At 41.7% G+C, this 24,787-nt stretch overlaps 1 protein-coding gene and 1 long non-coding RNA gene across 5 annotated transcripts in view; one reads left to right on the plus strand and one right to left on the minus strand.

The window, feature by feature from the left end:
• adamtsl7 (ADAMTS-like 7) overlaps positions 1 to 24,787 on the plus strand; it is a 409,793-nt gene that overhangs the window by 344,014 nt on the left and 40,992 nt on the right. For all 4 annotated transcript variants that reach the window (XM_048542933.2, XM_048542954.2, XM_048542947.2 and 1 more), the window contains 2 exons: positions 6,196 to 6,400; positions 22,966 to 23,141. In XM_048542933.2, the coding sequence (XP_048398890.2) occupies positions 6,196 to 6,400; positions 22,966 to 23,141 (381 nt within the window). The remainder of the gene's footprint in view (positions 1 to 6,195; positions 6,401 to 22,965; positions 23,142 to 24,787) is intronic.
• LOC125458084 (uncharacterized) overlaps positions 1 to 24,787 on the minus strand; it is a 57,701-nt gene that overhangs the window by 27,467 nt on the left and 5,447 nt on the right. The window contains exon 2 of the long non-coding RNA XR_009447212.1: positions 8,352 to 8,462. This is a non-coding gene — a long non-coding RNA (uncharacterized LOC125458084). The remainder of the gene's footprint in view (positions 1 to 8,351; positions 8,463 to 24,787) is intronic.

A 24,787-nucleotide genomic window follows, 5' to 3' on the forward strand; every position in this document is an offset into this window, starting at 1 on the left:
TTAAGGAAGTGAAAGAGGGGATTGTGGTAACAGATCAAGAGCGTATATCCGTAAAAGGGTGGAAAACAGGAAAAATTGAATAACACAATTTGGACAGCCAAAGGGAGCTGTAATGGGGCAGATAAGGAAACATAAGGTCTGTGCAGAGGAGGTGAAAATGGCAGAGTTGTGAAAGCTGTTGTCCAAGAACAGAGGAAAGGAATAAACCAGGGGAAACAAAATATGCTAAGGGAGCAAAGGAAGTGAGATTACAGCCTGAAATTGTTGAGTTCCTTGTTGAGCCTAGTGTGCCTGTAATATGCAAAGTTGAAAGATGAGCTGCTGTTCCTTGAGCTTGCATTAAGCTTCATCAGAACACGGCAGGAGGCTAATTATAGCTGTGGAACCAGATTCAGAACTAAAATGAGTGGAGACCAAAAGCTCAGGAGCACACGTGGTCTGAAAGGTGTTGTTCCACAAAATGGTCAGCCGGCCTGCAATCCTTAATGGAACAGTGAGTATAGGGGCAGCTAATTAGGAACCTAGCTCTGGGAAGCTCTCTTTCCTGGTAAAGAAGTATAGGTGAAGACCTCCATCAGTGTCAATGTCAGTGTCCCAAAGCATGCAGGCAAAAATAATGGGGCTTTTCTCCCTCCACAGATGTAGCCTGACCTCCTGAGCATATTCAGCATTTGATGCATTCGGAGAAATTTAGCAAATCTCCAAGCAATATTCCATGATTCAGGACCAAAGCTGCGATAATTAATGTCACTGAGTTGATACAATGCAGAAATGATCCAAAGAAGCATAAATTTCTGTAAAATAAAAAATAAGTTACTCCAATGGATTTATAACCTTAACATTGGTCTGAAGACAATGAAAGGCTTTAAATTACATCAAGAGAGCAGTCAAGCCAGTGTTGGTTGGAGGAAATTCCTGATGGTTGTTTCAAAAATGAGGTGTTAACCTGTTTAAAATAAAGGAGTTAACACCTGTGAAAATAGCAGAGATGATTTCCAGGCTAATGTGCTTATCAGTGCTTATTTCCTTATCCTTAATTCTACTTTCTTATGCTTTGCTATATTCTAGGCTTTTGTGCAGTGAGAGTTCTGAAAATCACTTATAATAAGGAGGAGACAGATTCAGTAAGAGCCTGCACATGTGGTGTTGGTATTAACAGCTCCTTTCCTGTCTCTACACTTGTGGACAATAACAATCAGTTGCAGTGCACAACTCCGGATTCAACAGCTGCTCCAGCTGCGCAGTACTACATCGTGTCAATCCACACAGCCAGAACCTGGGCCAGCAAGCAATGCTGCACTCGCCACTACCTCTGCTGTCTGTGCAACTCTGTCCCTTGCACTGAAACGCTTCGCGCAGAATGGTGCCAACTTTAACTTGCCAAGATCAGTGTTAAAGTGGAGATAGTACTGAAACAACCTTTGTCTGTGTGAGTGGCATAGCTAAATAGCACAGAGCCTTGATGCCAAGTGTAAAGTGTAAATCAATGATACCATTCATTTGCATACTTGTCAAAAATGCCAAAGAAGAAAGGACTTGTAAATACTGCTATATAAACACAACATAGAACATACAGAACATTACAGCACAGTACCCTTCGGCCCTCGATGTTGTGCCGACCTGTCATACCGATCTGGCTATTGCAAAGCACTTTGCCAGTTGATGAAGTACTTTCCAAGTGTACCCACTGTTGTATTGAAAGGAAATATGTTATTAATTTGCACACAGTCCCATTTACAGAAATAATCAATAATCAGTTCATTTGCTTTTCATGATACTGGTTGAAGGATAAACACGCTTCTGCGGTCCTCTGACGAAAATGTTGTGGGATTTTAGAGTTTACAAGGAAGCCATTTTAGTCTCTGAACTGAACATACACACCTCCAACAGTGTGGCAACCCCTCAATACTGCAGCTTCAGTTGTGCTCAGGTCTGTTGAGAAGGGTTTGACTCAGAGTTTTTGATACTTTTCCATGAGGAGACTGTATTCCTCATAGAGTCATAAAGTTGTACAGCACGAAAACAGACCCTCAGTCCAAGTCATCCATGCTGCCCAACCATCCTACATTTATCGAGTCCCATTTGCCAGCATTTGGCCTATATCCCTCTCAATCCTTCCCATTCACATACCCATCCAGATGCCTTTCAAATGTCGTAATTGTACCAGCCTCCACTACTACTTCTGGAAGCTCATTCCATACACCCACCACTCTCTGTTTGAAAAAGTTGCCTTAGGCCTCTTTTATATTATCCCCACTCACCTTAAACCCTTGCTCTCCAGTTTTGGACATCCCTACGCTGGGAAAAAAGACCTTGACTCTTTACTCTATCTATGCCCCTCATGATTTTATAAACCTCTATATGGTCACCTCACAGCCTCCGCCATTACAGGGAAAACTATTCCAGCCTATTCAGTCTTACCCTGTGGCTCAGTCTCCAACTTCAGAAACATCCTTGTAAATCTTTTCTGCCCCCTTTCAAGTTTAACAACTTATTTCCTATAGCAGGGAGACCAAAATTGTATACAATATTCCAAAAGTGGCCTAACCAATGACCTGTACAGCCGTAGTATGACATCCCAACTCCTATACTTGATGCACTGTCCAATAAAGACAAGCATACCAACATCATCCTCACTATTCTATCTGCCTGTGACTCCACTTCCAAGGAATTATGAACCTGCACTCTAAGGTCTGTTTGTTCAGCAACGGTTCCCAGGACCCTCCCATTAAGTGTATAAGTCCTGCCCTGGTTTGCTTTTCCAGAATGCATAACCTCATTTATCTAAATCAAACTCCATCTACCTTTCCTCAGTCCATTGGCGCATCTGATCAAGCTCCCATTGTATTCTGAGATAACCTTCTTCACTGTCCACTACACCACCAATTTTGGTGTCATCTGCAAACTCACTAACCATACTTCCTATGTTTACATTCAAACCATTGTTATAAATGATGATAAGCAGTGGACCCAGCATCGGTCCTTGCGGTACACCACTGGTCACAGGCCTCCAGTCCGAAAAACAACCCTCCACTGCCACTCTGTCTCCTACCTTCAAGCCAATTTTGTATCCAAATGAGGCAAGAGCATTTTTTTTTTATATGTTTGCCACTCAAAAATAAAACAGCAAGAACTAGAAATCACTGGATTGCTAGAGATTTCAAGGTCAGATTTGCCAGGAGTTGGGGATCACATGACCCTTGAACGACACGTGAAATATTCTTTCTGCATTTTTAATATGAAATGTGACATAGCAACAATTCATCAAACATTCACCGCAAGAGATTTTAAACTCTGCAGAAATACACACTGCAATAGTAAATCATAAGTAAACCTCTGAACTATGTAACAACAGTGGAGCTATTTTCCACTGAATAAACGGTTTGCACAGTTCCTTGTGTTTAATGATAAGTCTTGTGTGTAGTTTGCTTGCCAAACCCAGTTCTAACGTAATTTTTTAGCTTCAAAAAATGGCCTTCGTGATTGTTGTGTTACGACTGGCATATGGCACTGCAGAAATAGGAAGTAAAATGTTTGTCTTGGTACAATTTACAAGGATTTCATATCATCAATGATTTTGACATGACTTTTCTACTGCCAATAGCGTACACTCCCAACTCATGTACCTCCCTTGAGCATATGAAGTTGCATATGTGGCAAACAATTATCTTGATTATCATGAAAAGAATGCAGATTCAGATGTACAGCATAAGTTTAAGTAAGGTTTATTTAGCAGAGAATTACAAAGATGAAATTGTAGTCAAGTCTCTAGTCAAGTTCCTATTTCTCTAAGACCTTTCTGAAACTTCAGAAGAACAAATGTACATGAACAAAAGGATAGCTAAAGGATTGATTTTCCTGGCTCTAGCACTCCTGGACAATCTGTGCAGGAGGCACAGCGCTGAGGAAGTTTAGATGGAGAGGCACAGCGCTGAGGAAGTTTAGATGGAGAACCACAGCAGTAGGTTTCTGCCACTGATCTTCCTTTCTGAGAGTGTTAGGAGACCTACACCATTCATGCCAGGAACAAGCACAGGAAAGTGTGTTGTAAGGTATCTTCTCATTCATGTCTTTAGGGACTTCATGCAGAGGTTCAGCCTGGAGCCCTTCCCACTTACCAGTTGGTGGTACAAATTACTTCAGCCTCGTCAAGTCCACTGACTGGCCCGGATGTAATTTCCATGGGTTATGCTCTCCTGAGACCACCTCCAGATGACCCATGACCAGATTTCTTCCTTCCACAATAGTCACAGATTGTGTTTGAGTTGATGGGTATTATGCCTTATAGATTGACTCTCATGGTAGCTAAAGGTTGAACTTACTTATTTTGTTCACTACTCTTTGCCCGTTGTACTTCATTGCAACTGCAGCCTGTTCTGCCAACTTGACTTTCCATTATAGTAAAAGACATCTGGACAAACACTGTCAATACTGCCTGTCATCCTGACTGTTCCACCTTCAAAACCTTTGGCTCCCTCTGACAAGAAATGGGATTTATGTACTTTTCTTCATTGGTGCAAAGCCATTTATTGTGATGATATTGCCGTTGTGTTGAATTAATTGCTTCGACCCCAGTGCTCTTCCTAACATGGAGTGTTGATTGTAAATAGCTAGCTAATCTAGTATTTCGTCTAAAGCATATTTTAAAAGACGAAATAGAGCTAAAAAAATGGCAGCTAATAGATCCAGGTGACCGCGCGGACTTATGTTTATTCCCAGTCACCAGACCAAGGTGAGGTGGTGCCAGGCTGCAGCCCTTTCACTGCTGCAGCAGAATCTTGCTGCTGCCTGATTTCAGATTCCCATACAACCCATCAGCCCTGGAGGTGGAATAACCTGGGAACACAATCTCAACATCTACTCACAGGTGCAATTCTCCCATTCTCCACGCTTGTTTGTGACTCTACCAAGATAATCTGAGAGTGACTGAACTCACGATAGGAGTGGCAAAGACATTATGTATTATCATTTATTAATGTCATCATTTCCCTGGTACTTGAGTGACCCTCCTCCAGAAGCCAGTCCATTGATGAAAGCCCAGAGTGCTAGCAGTCTGTGTGTTAATGATAGAACTAGGAACAAGATGGTTGTTGACCCTGGAACGGCACCTTGCTCCAATGCTACCTGCATGTTTTCAAATGCATGAAGCAAGGTCCCACACTTTGGGGACATGGCCTTCCCTTTCTTATCAATAATGTGGAAACTCCTAACCACTTCAGCCAAGGACTGTAGCTATCGAGCAAAACATTAACGAACTCCACTTTTGAACATAGGACCCAACAGACTTGGGTGGTCTACCTCTTCAGGAGCCTAGGAAGCACCCTCTGTCTACTGCCTCCCCATAGTACCTGATCTCTCATGCTTTTCAAGTCCCCAAATATGCTCTCCACTTATGTTACACCTGACGCAATGTTAGGATGTCTCAAAGCATTCCACAGCCACTGAGGTAATTTCGCAATATACTATGTTTTGTAACACAAGAAATGGAGCACAATTTTGCACATTACAGTATGAAAAGGACTTAGGTAATCTGTTTCTCATGATGTTGGCTGACAAATATTTGGCTGGGCCCTGGAGAAAATCACACTGTTCCTCTTCTGAAATGGAGAGGTCTCGTTTTAGCATCTCATCTCATTAACATCAACAATATCAATGCTGCTCTTGATTTGCATAAGGGAGCCAGCACTTATTTCAGTCTGGGGTCTGGAATACCATGGAAGTCTCTTTCACCAAAACACCTCACCCTGGCGCAATTAAACTAGAGGATGTCACTTCTCAAAGTTGTTCCCATTATACTTCAACAACAGCGTTTTCTTCTAACACCAAAACACGAGTGAAATATGGAAGCAAACGTTCAGAGAACTGATGGAGTAATATAAAATACTAAGTGAGGACAATTTCAATAAACTACAACTATCTCAATGACAAGATATAGGGAGAAAATTGTAAATGGTAAGTTTAGGGCTGATGTTAGGAAGCATTTCATGCAAAGAATGGTTTCTGGTTTTGGAGAGTTTTGGCTGAAAGTCTAGATTCATGAAGCGATTGTCAACCACTGAAGTGGAGAACCATAGAATTCAATGAAGAGATGAATTTGACAGCCTAAATGTCCTCTGTCAGCTCTGTTTATTGTCATGGTATTGTATAAGATAGCAAACCGTGCTAACGTTTTCACTTCACTCCCGTATTTTACAGAAAGTCGGTTGTGATGAGGTACTGGGCTCCAACAAAGTGATGGACAAATGTGGTGTTTGTGGCGGTAACAACACCACATGCAAAGTGATATCTGGAATCTTCAAGCAAACCATCATGTCGGTGGGGTATCACAAGATTCTTGAAATTCCTGAAGGAGCTACACGAATTAATATTACCGAGATGATGAAAAGCAGAAATTATCTGGGTAAGTGCTAACTACTCGGTCTACTAACAGGTGCACTCTCCACGGCAACGTCTACCAATCCTGGTGCACTTTCTGACCAATCAGAACTCTCTTCTCATGCAAGACAAAAGTTACGTTCACCTTGACAATGGTTTTCTTGTGACTGTCCTGATGAATAAAAGACATAAACCTTTCACAACAAATATCTTATTCCAGCAGTATAGGTACAGCCCTGCTCTCTCCTTCGAGAGAGAGATGACTGGTGGTTGTTTAAAATGAGCATCACCATGCCTCAAGTGAGGGGATAGGTTGACAAAGAGAGATGCTGGAGAATCCATGCTTAACCTGAAGAAGTTACCCTCCTCCCTCCGGACCAACCTCAGAGGATCTCTCTCTCTCACTGCACCTCTCTTGTCATCTCTCCCACCTATCTTCTCCTCTATCTATCTTCGGTCTGCCTCCCCCTCTCTCCCTATTTATTTCAGAATCCTCTCCCCATCCCCCTTTTCTGATGAAGACCCGAAACGTCAGCTTTTGTGCTCCTAAGATGCTGCTTGGCCTGCTGTGTTCATCCAGCTCCACACTTTGTTATCTAACTTGAGAAAGAGACTCCTTTGTGATAACCTCAGCCAGTATGAGAATTGGAATCACACTGTTAAGGATCACTCTGTAATGCAAACCAGCCATCCAGCCAACTAAGCCAACAGACCCCCTTCCAGGGTGCTCAAGTACCAAGTTATTTAAAAATTCACTGAGCTGGGTATCTTGATAAAAAATGAGGACTTGGAAATTCGGTAAGATGTAAGTGAGATGCACAGATCCTGTGACAGGAAATCACAAGGACCCGCATGGAATTTTAGGCCCAGGTACTGGGCTTTTTTTTTAATTCTAATTTTGCCCCTATTTTCTGAACTTAAGAGCTTGGAAGGGTACATGTCCAGATAAGTTGCTAGGGTACATGCTTGAACGCCAAGTATTTCAGTCCTCAAGTAATTAGACTAGAAAATATTGAGTACATGAAATCCAAGTTTGAATGTAAATTAATACCATGAATTTTGAACTTAACTACCTAATTGCTCTAGATACTTTACACTATCTCTTTTAGCTGACATGGGTATTATGACAGGAGAGGGCCCTTTTTAAATATACTTAACATAGCGCACTGATGTCAACTTTTTAGATAATTGGTTGAACTAAATGTCAGTTTTTACCCAATTGAGCAGCTGTTTTGCAAATTGCTCCCTGCCTCCACACTGAACCTGAGAGGTTATTTTCTGAGCTCGGGCCATCAAGGAGAGAATTTGCCAGTTGGTTAACCATATCAGGAAATCATGTTGCTCTGCCAACAATGTCCAATTCAAAGTGACTCTTCACGTGTAAGCAAGGTCACTAAAGTTTGAAGAATGAACAACCATAGTTGAAATGGGCAAAGTAGATTTTAATAATAAGACTGGCAAACTTTAAGTTAAAACAAGGTCTAATTGAAGAAATTAAGGTGAGACAAGGTTTTCAGGAAAATGGGGAAATCAAACCAAACCCATAAAGGGAATGAAATTAGTCTATGACATTAATAGGAATTGAGCTCATAATGATTAGCAATGTATAATGTGACCAATTTTCTTGCCTATTGACTTCAAACAAAGTCAAAGCAAGAAACCAAAGAACTACAGATGCTGGAAATCAGAAACAAACTCAGAAATTGATGGAAAAGTTCAGCAGGTCTGGCAGCTCCTGTGATGAGAAAGCCTAGTTAACATTTTGGGACCAGTAGCCCTTCTTCAGAACAGGCAAACAAAATAGACCTTTCTTCAAAAGAAGCACCGTGTGTATTTGGAATTGTGTGAACAGGCATTCTGCAAAACAGCCACTGTGTAATACGGACACTGCATCAATTGGGTAATGTGTGAATAAATATTATGTCATGTGAGAGTATGCGGAAGGCGGCTGAGTGACTCAAACAGCCATTAGTTACCTCCATATGCTTCATTCTGTACTCTCCCTCTGTCACCTCGTGGATGGATGTGTTCATGGGTCGCACATCTCTGGATCTGTGGAGCTCCGGCTTACTATTTGCCAATTTATTCTGAAAGAGGATTTGGAGGTGTTAGAATCTGACCTGTGGAGGGCATGTAAAGATATCTCTGGCAGTCTCACCTGTTGTCTAGAGTAAGAGAAATAAGCTGTAGGTTGTGGAAAGAGTGAACGGCAATGGTGGTGATAGGGGAAGGTGTGAAGAGTGAAAGTGAAAGAAGGATTTAAACTTGAAATGTGCTACTCTAGTCAGAGGAGAGAAATGAAAAGTCGGGTGGCAAGGCTGAAGAAGAAGAAGAGAAATACAGCACAGAAACAGGCCCTTCAGCCCCCCAAGCCTGTGCTGGTCATCATGCCCTGACTAAACTAAAAATCAAACCTTTTGCTCTTATTTGGTCATATCCCCTTATTCCCTCCCTATTCATGTAACCATCCGAATGCCTGTTAAATGCCACCAACATGCTTGCTTCCACCACCTCTTCTGGCAGTGCGTTCCAGGCTTTTACAACTCTCTGTGTGAAAAACTTCCCTCACTTAAACTTTCCCCCTCAGCACTGTCAGCAACTCCCACCTATCTTTGTGTCATCTGCAAACTTACTAATCAGATGAACCCACATTTTCCGCTAGATCATTTATATACACTACAAACAGAGGAACTAAGACTGACCTCTGTGGAATGCCACTAGTTACTGGTCTCCAATCTGAAAAACACCCTTCCACCATTACCCTCTGTCTTCTATAACCAAGCCAATTTTGTATCCATTTAGCCAGCCCACCCCAAAACCCATGTGATTCTAGTTTATGTACCAATCTCCCATGCAGGAATTTATTAAAAGCCTTACTGAAATCCAAGTAAACTACACCCACAGCCCTTCATTCATCAACTATCTTTGTCACTTCTTCAAAAAATTCAATCAGGTTGGTGAGGCATGACCTTCCCCATACAAAACCATGCTGGCTGTCACTGACTAGTCCATTTTATTACAAATGTGCATTTATTTTGACCCTCAGTATCTTCTCCAAGAGCACCCCCACCACAGACATCAGGTTCACTGACCTATAACTTCCTGAAATATCCTCGCTTCCTTTCTTAAACAAGAGAACAACATTGGCTAATCTATAATCCTCTGGAATTTCAGCTACGGTCAAAGAGGATGTGGAAATATCTGCTAATGCCCCAGCTATTTCTTCCCTTGCCTCTCGCAGTGACCTGGGATACATCCCATCTGGCCCTGGGGACTTGTCTACCTTAATGCAATTTAGGATACCCAAGACTTCCTCTTACAATATATTGACAACCTGCAGAATATTCACACACTTATCCCTGACCTCAACAACAGTCATGTCCTTCTCCTTGGTGAATACCGATACAAAGTACATGGATAAATGCAACAGCAAGATAGCAGCGGGATAAGTCGCTCCATTTGGAGTGCTTGCCAGTCCCCTTTCCTTTTCCTTTCTTTTTCTGTTCTTCTTCTCTCTCCTCTCTGCAGTAATTCTATCCCCCTACCTCTTGTCCTTTTAATTACCTACTGAAGGAGTTGGGTCGCGACTGGGAACCGTGTGGCGGGAGCTGGACACACAGGCCGTGTCCTGCAGCGAACATGGATTGGATTAACAGTAGCGCATCAAGAGTGCACTGGTTTGGCGGTGAGAGTGGAGCCACTGAGGCAGTGCACGGTGAGAGCGGGGCCAGTGAGGCAGTGGACGGTGAGAGCGGGGCCGGTGAGGCAGTGGACGGTGAGAGCGGGACCGGTGAGGCAGTGGACGGTGAGGCAGTGGACGGTGAGAGCGGGGCCAGTGAGGCAGTGGACGGTGAGAGCGGGGCCGATGAGGCAGTGGGCAGTGAGAGCGGGGCCCTTGAGGCGAGAGTGGGGCCTTTAAGGCAGTGGCGATGAGAGTCGGGTAGGTGAGGCAGGGGCATGCAGCAATCCATCCTCTTAGTTTATCTGTCTTACCAGTTATACTTCTTGCATTGACGTAAATGCACTCCAGACCTTCATTCCCTCCGAGCCCCGTGGCTTCTCTCTGCCTGCTTTTACTCTGCACTAGGCATATGTCAGTTTCAACTTTATCCCCAATCCCTGCACTGACGAGCCTGTTGTTTCGGTTCCCAACCCCCTGCCACACTAAGTTTAAACTAAGTTTAAAGGCAGTGGAGGCCAACTCTCTGGATACTTTCAAGAAAGAGATAGATAGAGCTCTTAAAGATAGTGGAATCAAGGGTTATGGGGATAAGGCAGGAACAGGATACTGATTGTGGATGATCAACCATGATCATAATGAATGGTGGTGTTGGTTCGAAGGGCTGAATGGCCTACCCCAGCACCTATTGTCTATTGTCTAAACCCTCCCAAAGAGCTCTAGTGAACCTCCACCCAGGATATTGGTGCCCCTCCAGTTCAGGTGCAAAGCCCCACCTTCCCCAGAAGACATCCCAATAATCATATATCTAAAGCCGTCCCTCCTATGCCAGCTCGGTAGCCATGTGTTCAACTATACTCTCTCTCTGTTCCCAGCCTCACTAGCCCTAGTAATCCTGAGATTACAACCTTGGTAGTCCTGCCTTTTAGCTCCCTACATAACTCCCTGATTTGTCTCCGCAGGACCTCTTCCTTCTTCTTACCTATGTCATTTGTGCCAATGTGGACAATGACTGTTTTCCGTCCTGTTTCCGGATGTCCTGTACCTGCTCAGGGACATCCAGATCCCAGCACCAGGGAGACAATACACTATCCTAGAGTCTCGTTCACAACCACAGAAACGCACGTCTGTGCCCCTGACTATCGAGTCAGCTACTACTATCACTCGCCTGGACTTTGCCCCACCCTGCTCTACAGCAGAACCCAGTTGTGGTGCCACAGGCCTGACAATCCTCCCCCAGCAGTATCCAAAACAGTATACCTGTTTGAGATTGGTGCAGTAGAGTGGCAGAGTGCACTGCAGATTCTGGATAGCTATGCAGATTGTAAACTGTGATTCAGCATCCTAACGAGGCAGCTGCAGTCCTGTCATTTACATCAGTCCTGCTGCTGACCAGCTTGTGAAATCAGGCTGCTGGTATGCATATGTTTCGAAGCACACACAAATTCATTTGGGCCACATAGTGCTCTTAGCTCAGATTTCTGTTCACAGTTCTTTGTTTTTGCAAAGGACAATCTTTGAAGATCTTACGTTCAAACAATTAGCAATAATATGGCATGTTTCAGCACTGATGATGTAGCAAGCTGAGTGTTGGTTTAACAAATTGTTTGAATGTTAAGTGCAATCAGCATATAACCTGTATCATTCATAAAACCTGATGCATTTACAAAGGATTGCCACCAATGCTATTAATTGCATTCATCAAGAAGGGCTGGCATGTTTTCATTGAATGGTGGACATGGTGGGCAGTCAGTAGCTGAGATGTTAACCTCTCTGTCTGAATACATTTATTCCTGATTCAAAATGAGATCAAAGACAGCTTGCATTTGTACAATTGCGCACCAGTCTTTGAGTTCCAAATTGACTCTGCTAATAATTTAAATTACTTTTGGAGGTCTGTCATCGTGTTCCTCTTTGGATAGGTGCCTCTCTATTATGTCATTCCTTGATGACTCACCTTCAGTACACTAATATATGATGTGAATGGTTTTGTGATACACTTTTTGAGTTGGAGTAAAATCAAGGGGAAGCTGTAAGCATCTGTACCTCCCATAAGGAGTATTGAACGTGCATAATTTGGAAATGAGGTCATCCAGTTTCGCTTGCCAGAAACCATAGGAGGCATCTAACTTGCTAAAATACTTTACTTAAGTGCCATAAATTTCTAATGTGTTGGAAAATTATAATCTACCATTTTAATAGCCTTATTACATTTCTGGGACCCAAGTACATTTGTAATTTATCATTCTTTTTGCCACAATTGCTAACATATTTGCTTATTCATTTATATTATTCATGGCACTTAAGTGCTTCATTCTGTCAAGCTCCATTTTGCAGCTATACAGAATATAATTTTCTGCACGGATGGATTACAGGGAAATTTATCGAGCAGTTGAGGTCTGATCTTGACCCAGCAATCATTCTAATCTTTATATCTTGTAAATTTCTGTAGTGTGTCCCAGTTTGCAGTAGGTGAGCCTTCAAGTTGGTTCAAAACTCACCTGTTACAGCAAAAAAAAACTGATAAAAGAGGTGGTATTTTAGCGCCGAGCACAGCTTTACCAGCCATTTTGAGTGACCAGTCAATAGGGTGCGAAAGTAATATCATGCATTGCAGGGGCCAGAAATTATGTGTGCAAGTTCAGCTTCCAGGCCATTCCTGTGATAGAATCTGTCCTTTATTCTATCCCTATCAGAAATGCCCAAAAAACTATTCCTGGCCTCCCAAGAGCCAAAAAGGTTGTCAGAATTGTTCTAAATTTGATTCCCTTGCATGCTGGACTGTCCCAAACTGTATACATTTGTAGGCACTACATTGTAACTGTTAGTACCACATTATAGGAAAAATGTAACATGTTGGAGAGACTGCAGAAGGTTTACAAGAATAGTTCCAGGAATGAGAAACTGCAGTTATGGGGCTAGATTGAAGATGTTGGGACTTTTCTCCTTGGAGAGAAGTTGGCTGAGAGGAGACTTGAGAAAGGTGTACAAAATCATGAGCAGGCTGGATAGAGCAGTTAAGGAGAAGCTGTTCCTGATTATGAAAGGAGAAAGGACAAGACGGCATAAAATAAAGTGTTGTGCATTCAAAGCAAGGGTGGTGTGAAAAATTGCTTTTTCACACAGTGAGATGTTAGGAGCTGGAACTTAATGCCTGGAAATGTGGGGGGGTGGCTGGTTCAGTTGAACTATTCAAGAGGACATTAGTTGATTCGTTGGATTGAAATGGTGTGCAAGGGTCTGATGAAAAGGCAACAGAATGCCACTAGGTTCTATTGAACCATTGCATGCACAATGGGCTGAATGGCCTCCTTCTGCTCCCTAACAATGCCGTGATTACCATTTCCTGTTTAAACCCTGTCATCAAAATTTCAGTCAGGTCCCATTGACACCATCTAGGGAATTGAGAACAGGTAGAGACTGACCAGGATTTAATACTGTACAAACAAACAATATGGATCCTTTATTAATACAGCCAGTCCATGCTTTCTCCCTGCTTCTTGTCACAACTCCATCTGCTGGTGCTATTTCTGATTGGTAGCTACAAAGTAAGCAATATATACATGTTCCATTTGCAAAAGAGTGCATCATGACAATCAGGACCCAGCATGTATGTAGTACAAGGAACACACTGCTAGTATTACAGAAATGTCCCTGCTACCTGCTTAACACAACTTGTTAAAACATAAACCTTGGTGGTTTCATTGAAGTGTAAAAACTGGGGCAATTTACAGTAACCTTCCGAACCCTGCTTTCTGCTGTGTGGTTAGAGATAAAATCTCCTGAAAGCTTCCCTGTCAGTCAATGACTCAGAAAGTGGTGTTGCTCACAAACACTCAACCCTAAAGTGGATTAGACATTTTCTTGGCACCATGACAAACGGTTGTTATGTGTGCGGTTATGGTTGACATTGTGAAGTTTCCTGTGAATGAAAAGTGTAGTGGTACGGTAACCCATCATTTTCACCTTAGCCCGTTGTAATTTAAAATTAATGTTTTCCAGTTTAATACTTTTGTAGCACATGTGTGCAGCTTGTTGAAGTAGAGAACTCCATTTTTCAGGGAGACTTATTGCCCTGAAATGTGCCACGCCTTTTTTTTTAAAAACATACTACACGGACTATTCAAGAACTCTGTCCTGCTGAAGCTCACTGGCCTGATTTGGGGTTTGAAAAGGAAATAAATGAGGAAATCAGCTCTCCCATGTTGTTCCATGGCTTGCTTCTGAAAAAAAAAAATCAACTCCGGCACAAAATGCGCACAACTAAAAATAAAATAGTTTCCCTTCAGAGCAGAAATATTTGGAGGCTTTCAAATCTTGCTTGTGATTAAGAGTGAACCTTATTTTTGATCTTCTTTCTTGTCAGTTAACGTAGTTGCATGTTTTGCTCTTTGAGGTCTACTTTTGCATCTCACATTTTATTTTCCATGCTGTAGTTTCATGGCCATATTACTGTGATCTGAAACACAACTGTTTAAATTGTTTCCATTTACTGAAAAGATTCCAGTGATTTGCAGTGTAGGTTGAAATTGCAGCTCCCTTTTCTATGTAACTGCACAAAGCTCTTTTTCAACTTAGTCATTTTTTTTAAATTATTGGGGTGGCAGGGTGGATTTTTACACATTTACCAGTTCTGACAGGAGCGTTTTCAGAATCTTTGAAGACTATGCTTGAATGGGAAAGGAATATTGGGCTGGGTTTTACCCATGGGCATATAGCAAGTGGATGGACCCCTAAGATAGGACACCTTGCCAGGATAGCCTTTCTTCTGCCATTTAATGAACATCAGGAGAGGTGTGGGGTGGGCCCAACTGAGACACTTTGGGATCTCATCCTGCCGCTGCTCAACATTAGGAGATGGCAGGAGAGGGCAGCACTCTGTACAGCCTGGCAGATTTATTCCTGCCAACTTTTGGCTAATGGAAGATAGGAGTGGGGAGGTGTGAGGTGTTTAGTGGGCCTCTCTCTTGGTCCCTATTGCCAATTGAAGGACCCTCCAGCAATCTTGCCTCACTGCGTTCATTAACTCCCCCCTGCACTCCTCATCCCGTCTTAGCCAGCATATGCTCTTCTCCATTATCACTGCTGCCATGTAAGACCATGCATCTGCTTGCAGCTCCAACAATACTGAAGATTCTTGACACTGCCCAGGATGAAGCAGCCCAATGGATTGGCATCTCATCCAATGCCATTAAAATCTGCTCCCTCCACCACTGCCACAGAGTGGTAGTATTGGGTACCATCTACAAAACATGCTCGAATTTCTCCCAGGATCCTTCGACATCACCTTCCAAATCTGTAACCACTTCCTATTTGAAGAACAATTGTGGCAGACACACCAGAACACCACCAGTTGCAAATTTCCCTTCAAGTTGTTCAGTACGTTAGCTTGGAGTTGTTTTCATTATCTTCACTTTGCTTGTCCTCAGATCTGGAAACCTGTATCTAACAACACTGTGCATGTAACTACATCACAAACTGACAGTTCGCACGCAATGAAAGATGGAAAAAAAAAAATCAATGCTGGCACAGCTGGGAACCCCCAATGATAAAAAACCATCAACAAACATATAAACATTTGTGGACGCTGCTAAAGACAGATATTAGCTTTAAAAAAAGGACAGTTAGTTTAGGAATGGTGTTTATGGAATGTTGTTAGAGCTGGAGGAAGAAAATTTTTCTGCTGGTATCCTCCCCACTCATCTGCTGCAATGTTGTTAGCGATGTCAGGAAATATGTTGGGAACGAAGGATCCCAAAGCTAAGGTTTGCTGGGGATGGACACACTTCAAAATGGGATATTAATTTCATGTCTTCAGTTAAAAGCCCATTCCAAGTATCTGAAACAGACACTGGCATGACCGGGTGTGTAGCATTATCACTGGGTGAAGATCAGCTGGCCATGGAATTTGTGCCTGTCTGAGCAGAAATTTTAAGTGCAAAACCCTATCTTAGATCAGTGCCCCCAGTTAACAAGACACCACACCAACATTCCTCCACACAAAGTTAACCAGATTCTCCTCACAACCCCAACGAGACAGCATCATAATTAACATTTTCTGTCCAACATCATTCGTAAAATACCACATTTTCATACTAAGAATCCTTCTGTGTTTATTTTGAGTATATTTCATTTTCTAGTGGTACGAAACAACCCTGCAACAGCAGTTGAATATATCATCCCAAAAGTAGTGAAGTCTTGTCACCTCTTGAACTCAGCTAACTGATTACCGCAGTGGGATTAGCCACTCTGAATCCCTTTCAATTTAATGGGTAAAATTAAAGAGATGAAAGAGACTGTTAGAAGAGTGTAACAAACTGTTTGATTTAATGTTAGTGAATATTTGTTCAAAGGAAAAGATCTGTAGCAGGTCACATATGGATCTGACAAAATAGTTCTCATGTACAAACGGAACAAAAGTATTCTGTCTAATTCTCTGACACTTCATTTGTCATTTAAACTCATGTTATGTTTAACAGCAGTTTTCCCAACATTTTCATGTTTTGTTAATTTCACCTCACATTCCATGAACACCTAAACTATGTAACTGATTTTTATACTGAGTGCACATCCATTTTCCATGATTTGTAGTAATATAGCAGCCTGGCACCAAATGTGAAGCATTTGAAATTCGTTATTTTTCCATTCATTCATGGGGCCTGGACATCACTGGCTGAGCCAGTATTTATTGGCCATCTCTAATTGCCGAGGGCAATTGAGAGTCAACAACATTGCTGTGGGTGTGGAGTCACATGTAGGCCGTCAGGTTTCCTTCCCTACAGGACAGCAGTGAACTGGTGCTACAATTGGTAGCAGTTTCATGCTCAAACTCCCAATCCCAGAATTTTTTTTAAAAAGAATTCAAATTCCACCATGTGCTGTGGCAGGATTTGAACCTGGGTGTAAGGATTTACACCATTATGTCATCTCATCTGCTTAAACCAATGTCAGACTTGTAAACCAGACTTTACACTTCACTCATTATCAATTATCAAACATTATTCTTCCTCCTTCAGTCAGCTTTCTGATTTGCTCACTTTTTCCTTCTGCTGAAGGCATAAATTTGGGTAAACATGTTATGAGGTTGTGTTCATTGGTACTTACTGAGCACAGAAGTACATTCAAAATTCATCTCAGAATTAGGCCTTTCAGCCCTCTAGTTACTCGGTTTCTGGACTCAGAAACTACTTCTTAAATCACATTTGATGCTCATTCAGTCCTTTAAATCAATTCCTTCATCTGTTGTAATGGGAACTGCAGATGCTGGAGAACCCAAGATAATAAAATGTGAAGCTGGATGAACACAGCAGGCCCAGCAGCATCTCAGGAGCATGCTGCTGGGCCTGCTGTGTTCATCCAGCTTCACATTTTACTATCCTTCATCTGTTGCCTGACCATAACTTTGAATGCTGACTTGGTGTCTGTCTCAATCACTACACCTAGAGGCAAATCCTCCAGTCTGATAACATGCAGTTTTGTTACATTTAATTTATGGCTCCTTATTCTAAACCACTGAGCTGTTGGAAACTCTGCTTTTTATCTACTCTGTACTTCCATAATTTTGAGCACTTCTGTCATCTCAGTAATTCAACCTGAGAAGTCTCCACTTTTGAAACCCATCTTTGGAGCTGATTTTCTTCAGCTCAGACAGACCCCCTTAATGCATCTGCATGGCCCTTTATAAAATTCTAACCACTTTCTTTGATTGTGGAGCACAATACAACACACAGGACTTGAAATTAGATCTTATTAAAATGTTCAGGGTAGATAAGGCCAATCAGCTGGGTGGCAAGTTTGTGACACAGATGGGTTCAATTCCCACACCACCTGAAGGCACCATGAAGGATATGCCCTCTCAACCTGAGGTGATCCTCCAGTTAAACTCATCACTTGCTTCTGTCTAATGAGGGAGTGAGACTATGGTGACTTTACCCTTATAGTTGACATTGCTTCTTACCATCAAGATTTTATACATCTTATGATAAAACTAAGCATTTTGTTTTAAGGTCTCATATACCTGAGATTTTACAGTTCCTGTCTTATGAACCTATGCCTCAGAATTCTGATCTTTTTTCACAGCACTGAGCTCCTTTAAATTGAATGTTATTCTTCACCTTTTGAAGAAAATATTTACCTCATTGAGATTTTTTTATTCAAAAAAATACACTTTATTCATAGAATATACAAAAATAACACATTTATACACCTACCCAGTCATGCAAGCCGCTCCAGGTTACCCGGGGGTACGTACACCAACTAAAAGGAAAAAACAAAACAAAAAAAAAGCAAAGAAACCACCCCAGCAGTCATCACCCCACACAGTCCCAGTTGGCCCCCTGACCAGTTGGGGAAGGCACCAGCTGGGCCCAGTTACCAGATAGGGTTCTTTTTCCTATTCTGGACAAGGGGGTTCATAGTGGTCTTTCCCCACCACACCTTGGCAGCAGCTGCCCCAAGCTTTAGCACATCCCTCAGCACATAGTCCTGGACCTTGGAGTGCACCAGTCTGCAACACTCAGTCAGGGTCAGTTCTTTCAGCTGGCAGACCAGCAAGTTGCAGGCAGACCAAAGAGCATCTTTCACCACATTGATGGTCCTCCAGGCACAGTCGATGGTGGTCTCAGTGTGCATCCCCAGAAACAGCCTGTAGAGCACAGAGTCCCACATCAGAGCTGCTCAGGACAAACCTCAACAAATACCACTGCATCCCCCTCCAGACCTCCTGCACATAGGCACACTCCAGAAGGAGGTGATCAACAGTCTCATTCCCCCCCCAGCCACAGCCACCTCAAGGGCAGCATGCAGTGGCACAGAGATTCCAGGCATGCATAAAGGATCTCACTAGCAAAGCCCCTCTCACCACCAGCCAAGCAATGCCTCTCATTTTGCAATAACTGCAGTAAGCCCAGCTCCTAATCAGTCCCCTGTACTGAAGAGATTCTAATCTCTTGGTTATATTGGTCAGCCAAGGCTTTCTTGATTGGCCCAGGTTAACAACCCCCATCAAGAAACTCATAGTCAATGAGGTCCACCTGGTCCCAATCACTACACACTTACTGACATTAAGTTCCATCAGCCATGTTTTAATCTATTCCTTTACCTTATCATCTTCCCTTTGCAGCTTCATTTAGTCATGCAAAGGATTAATCATATTTTTTTCAGCGTCCTCACTGCATTTCCATTCTACTCCTAGTGTGTACATTGTCCAAATCACTGATACACACAGTAATTAGGAGTGGCCTCAGAACTGAATCCTGTTGACATCACCAGTCACTTTCAAACACCCCAAAAAGCTACTTTTAGCTTGGACTTTTCCTTTTGAACATTCAGTAGCTATCGACCACATGGGAGTTAGTCAAAGGCATTCCCTATGCTTACGGAATGATATACATGTCATTTAATCTATCTATCATGCACAGTAGATCTCAAAGAATACATTGAAATTTGTCAAGTACAGCCATCCTTTTCAAATTCAAAATGACTTTTCTTTGATACATATCCAAATCAGGGTGATGTGTGAATTTGTGAGGAACTTAGAGCTGAAAATGTTCCCATGCACCAGCTGCCTCAGACCTTCTGACTGTTGGAGGTCATGGGTTTGGCAGGTGCTGACAAAGTAGCCTCCACAACTTGCTGCAGCTTTTTTTCACATTGTGCACACTTCAAAAATACTTTGTTGGTTTATTTATTTATAAACCTGGTTCTGTTGAGTTTCTATCAATGTGAACCCCAAGAAAGTTCTGGTAGGGTTCTTAGTAGTGTTGCTAATGTTTTTGATTGTGATGAGGAGGTGGTTAAGCTATTTCTTAGTGTTCATTCACTGGCACTTCTGTAAGTGTTACTTGCCCCTTGTCAGCACAAGCATGAGTTTTGCCCAGTTCCTACTGCTTGCTTACTACATGATTCAGCGTCTGAGGAGTTGTACATAGAGTAGAGCACTGAATAATAATCAGAAAGTAGCCTCACTTCGCACCTTATGTTGGAGGAATGGTTATTCACGAAGCAGCTGAAGTTGATAGGGCATGACACTCTGTCCCTGGAATTGAAGACAATCAAAATAAAAAACTTGGGATAGACATGAAGTGGGCAACCTAATCACTGGTTGCATGTTTTGCACTATCAAACATAGATTGTAACATTCTCCACCATGGAGGTGGTGAAATGTATGACAGTTCTGGACTTTTAAGAGAGATGCGTTCTCTCGTGTTTCTCTTGCAGAGAGGTGCTGTCACATTGCTGCAGAAACATCTTGTTCAGACAGGCAGTGTTAAACCGCTTTTGAGTTCTCACTGAGTGTCAAATTAGACAAAAGAAGCACGAGTGGCTGGGGTCAGGGTTACAGAACCAAGGGAGTTTGGGTCTTGCTTTCAATTTGATTTTGACTTAGCAAGCTGCTGGAGTTAATATTTAGAGCTCTGTCACTGCTCCTGGGGAAGACTGAGACTTAGACAGAAAGTCTTTCCTTTTTGGAAATAAAAGAGGCAGACTGTTCTTTTTAAGAAATTTCTTTCGGCTAGACTGGAGAAAGTCAGCACGTGAGAATAAAACTGTTTTGGTAAATTGCTTTGTAAGAATAAAGTGTGTTTTGCATAAAGCTTAGTGACAGGCCAATGAAAATACATCTGGAACACAGTACCTTACACTTGCCTTTAAATAAATATATAAGTTAGAGGTTAAGCTATCTGTTTACTCCATGTTGGGTGGGTATGTCTGGTCTAATCCATGACAAACAGGAAAGTATTAGAGTAAGTTGGCACTGGAGTTATAGTTGCCCTCTTCTTACCACCTCATTCACTTAAGTGTTGAGTAAGAAGGTCCTTTGGGGACTTTCTCAATGCTCAGAAATTTCAGGGCCACTTTTTGTCATTTAGCAATTACTTACCTGCCTTCCTAGCAGGCGATAAAAGTGATCAGTTTCCAACCGGGTAAACATGGTGATGTGCCCACTGAGTTAGGAGCGGACTTCCATTTGTCCACCCAATCCACATGTGGGGGAACATAAAGGTGGCCTCTGGAAGTTAACTCTCTGCCTTTGCCTCCAACCCCTCTCGCCCCACATGGAGCAAACAATGAAGATAGACCTTCCTGCCATTTCATTCCCTGAAGAGTAGGCCTCGACTGACAGTCTTCAGGGACCTAGAAGCTGACAAACTCGAATTGGCTGGCAGCCAGGATGCTAGTGCCGACACCTGTGAGTCACCGAGATACTCTCCAGTCAGTTCTTAACAAGCTGATTAGTGCAGGATTCAATGAAATTTCCTGACATTGGGCATGTGAGTTGGCCAACACATAAACCATTCACCCCCATAATTCACTTCAAAAAGGGAACATGTTGGTCACAACCTAGATCCCCTCCCTTAGCCATCTCATTTGCCTCACTCACTGGCTATCTTTATTTAATTTGCTGTCCTCACCCCACACTAAAACAGACAGTACATTCGGAATTTATTAATTTTAATGCCCAATCTATAATTCCTTATTTGAGATTGTCCAAGTCAAACAAGGAGACTAAGTAAATTCTAAAAACCAAAAGAATTACGGATGCTGTATATCAGAGCCAAATATAGAAATTGCTGGAAAAGCCCAGCAGATCTGACAGCATCTCTCGGGAGAAATCAGATTTAAGGTTTTGGGTCGAGTGACCCTTCCTCAATTCTGACGAACGTTAACTGTGATTTCTCTCCACAGATGCTGCCAGATCTGCTGAGCTTTTCCAGCCATTTCTATTTTTGGCTCTAAATTCTAACCAGCCTCCCGCACCCTGGCATTTTGCAACTTCCCAGAGTGTATATGCTTCTCTTCATTTTGTTCATTTTCACCCCAAAATTTGAATGTTAGCTGCACGTTTCAAATGCTTTGAGTCATCACCTAGAATACATGTGAGCAGCCAGCAAAAACCTGAAATTATTTGATTAACTGAACATGTTTCAGGTACTATCTTGTGAATTTAACCTCCTCAGAACCAGTTTTGAATAAACACCAGCATTCATAACATTGCTGCCCCAGTGATATTTCATGAAGATGTAATCACCAATTTTTTTAGATGGTAATGGAAAATTTGTTCTGTTTCTATTCAACCAGGTGATCGTATTTATTCAAGTTGTGTGTTGTGAAAGATCTACTGTTATTGTGTCAGAAGCTGCCTGAACGGTGAATGGGCCTTTCTTAGCTCAGTGGCTGGATGGCTGGATTTATAATGCAGTGTATCATTAATCATACAGGTTCAATTCCTTGTACCTGCTGAGGTCACTCTGAAAGATTACTTTCTGAACTTCACCTGAGGTTTGGTAACCCCCAGGTTAACCTTGCCACCAGATGTCTCTTTCTCTAATGGGGGAGCGGGCAGTTCATTAGTCCTCTGTGCATTTCACTTTCATGGACTGTATCTTCGCTGCACACAATTCAGCCATTTAATTCTGCATTAGCAGGGTTGATACAGAGTAGCATAGGCTACAGGACTCTGTTGAAAGACTTCTAAGGATTCTGAAATGCTTTGTTATTGTTGTCTGTACTCCATAATTACTGTAAGCCTTGTTTTTGAATAAATTCAGGCGGTGCCTTTATCTCAGTTTTTAATTTGAATTTATCTGTTCTATTACTGTCTTATCAGCCTGCTGGATCAATCAGATGGTACATTTGGCATTCTCTACATGTTTCTGACCACAATTCAGCATCCCTAACTTTTTCCTACTTTGTCTGAAGGAAGGTTTTTAATTAGGCGTCCCTTTGTTGTTTTACGTTCACATGATCTCAACGTGCTGCTTACAATTTCTGCTCTAGATGTCCACAGAAAGGCCTCAGAATTAAAACTAATTAAAAATATTTGCATTCATTGTTTCAGAATGCTATTCTCCTGTGATTTGGCTTTTATTAGCTGATGTTCACCGCCTTGTATCTGTTTGTATCTGCAGCTCTGAGAAGTCACTTTGGCCACCCCATCATTAATGGAAACTGGGCTATAGATAGGCCAGGCACTTACGAAGCAGCAGGAACCCTGTTCAGGTATAAGAGGCCAAATGAAATTAGCACGACAGCAGGGGAATCCTTGATTGCCGAGGGGCCAACCAGTGAAATTCTGGATGTCTACGTAAGTTTAAACTTTGGATTTAAGCTGGGCAATTCCTTTGAAATGCCAACAAAGCTTCATTTTGATTTTGTTCATAAATCAAAGGCTGTAACCTTCTGGGATTTGAACAGAAAAACTCCAGACAAAGAAAGCTTCAAGAATTTGGCCATCAGTCAACGTTAACTGTAGAGTTGTAGAACCTCAGAAAATTAGAAATAAATTAGAACATAAAGAAAATGTGGATATAAAATGATTGACGGAATAGAACATTAACATATCATGTTAAAATAAAGCTTGGAAACATTGTTAACACGTCAGTAACTGTAAATAACGTTTGTAAAGTTTTGGTGATTGGAGAAAATAATGATATAATGTTGATGTGACTGTTGATATAAATTTTGTGATTAGAGATAATGTTAAAGGCAAAATAGTGATCATAAATGTTGCCAGAACAATAGAAGAAAAAGAAATTTTTTCACAAATGTCCTTAAGGGAAAACACAAGCTTGGCTTCTTCATGACTTTGGTGTTTAACTGTAATTTTCACAACAAAATTAAAGAATTGGCACAAAGTGGAGTCTTACAGGGCAACCTGCATCTGGAGAACCAATAAAGATTCTCAGTCAATGGGGAGAGAAAGTTAATATAGATTTAATGGTTGCAAAGAATATTTATATAAATTTAAGGATTAGTGAGAAAGTTGGTGACCCTGAATTTACTGAGTCAATAAACTACCGATTAGGTAGACTTGCCCTTTCTTATTTCACCCAACAAATTAGACGCTAACCAGACCATCCAATGAGGCTCATTAAAAGGATCAGATAAAGGTATCCCTTTGGAATCTGTCTCATCGAGACTGTTGTGAACCTCAGTAAAGGTGTTCTGCAATCATTTGCCACTTAGGTAATGACTATCTCTGGGGTCATCAGTTGGAATGCAACTTCTGGTGAACACAATGCGAGCACAAATCAATTGAGTTGGAAAGTGCAAGATCCAGCGAGGTGTGTCAGAGGTCTTTAAACGTGAATGTGATGTCACTGACTGTGGAGAATGATACAGATATTTTTGGTTGTGAAAGATGTTTCCTTTCTGTAATGACTACTTAAAGTGAATACTTTGTTACTTGAAGTATCATTTGCCTTTTGCTTCAAGTTTAATTTGTAGTTTTTCTGACTTCTGTTAAAGTAGAAGTTACAAAACGTGGAAGGTAGCTTTTTTTTCATTCAGGGTCATTTGGTAAATTTGGTTCTTTTGGTTTATGGTTTCTCCACAGGGATTCTAATAGCATTCAGCTGAAAGGCCAGTTTCAGTGTAATAAACCCTTTATAAAAAGAAAACAAAAGTTTTAATTTTCCAATAACCATTAAAACCTGGGGGAAAGAGATTCCAGATGTATAATAGTTAATTTTTCATGAACCTCATTGTAATTTTGATCTTGCTATGTGCAACCCCTGTGCAGTGTAACCCGTATGCCTCACTCTGTGTAAGCACTCTAAGATCTGTGTGTTCTTGCGAACTATGATCTGCCTGTACTGCTCACAAACAAAGCTTTTCACTGTACTTAGGTACATGTGACAATAATTCAGGTCAAAGTTATTTTCACAGCTGAGCATTTATAAGTTAAGAGAATGCTAATTTCAGCACACTGAACATTCAATCAAAATTTAG

This window comes from Stegostoma tigrinum, chromosome 1 (genome assembly GCF_030684315.1).
Source record: "Stegostoma tigrinum isolate sSteTig4 chromosome 1, sSteTig4.hap1, whole genome shotgun sequence".
Lineage (NCBI taxonomy): Eukaryota > Metazoa > Chordata > Chondrichthyes > Orectolobiformes > Stegostomatidae > Stegostoma > Stegostoma tigrinum.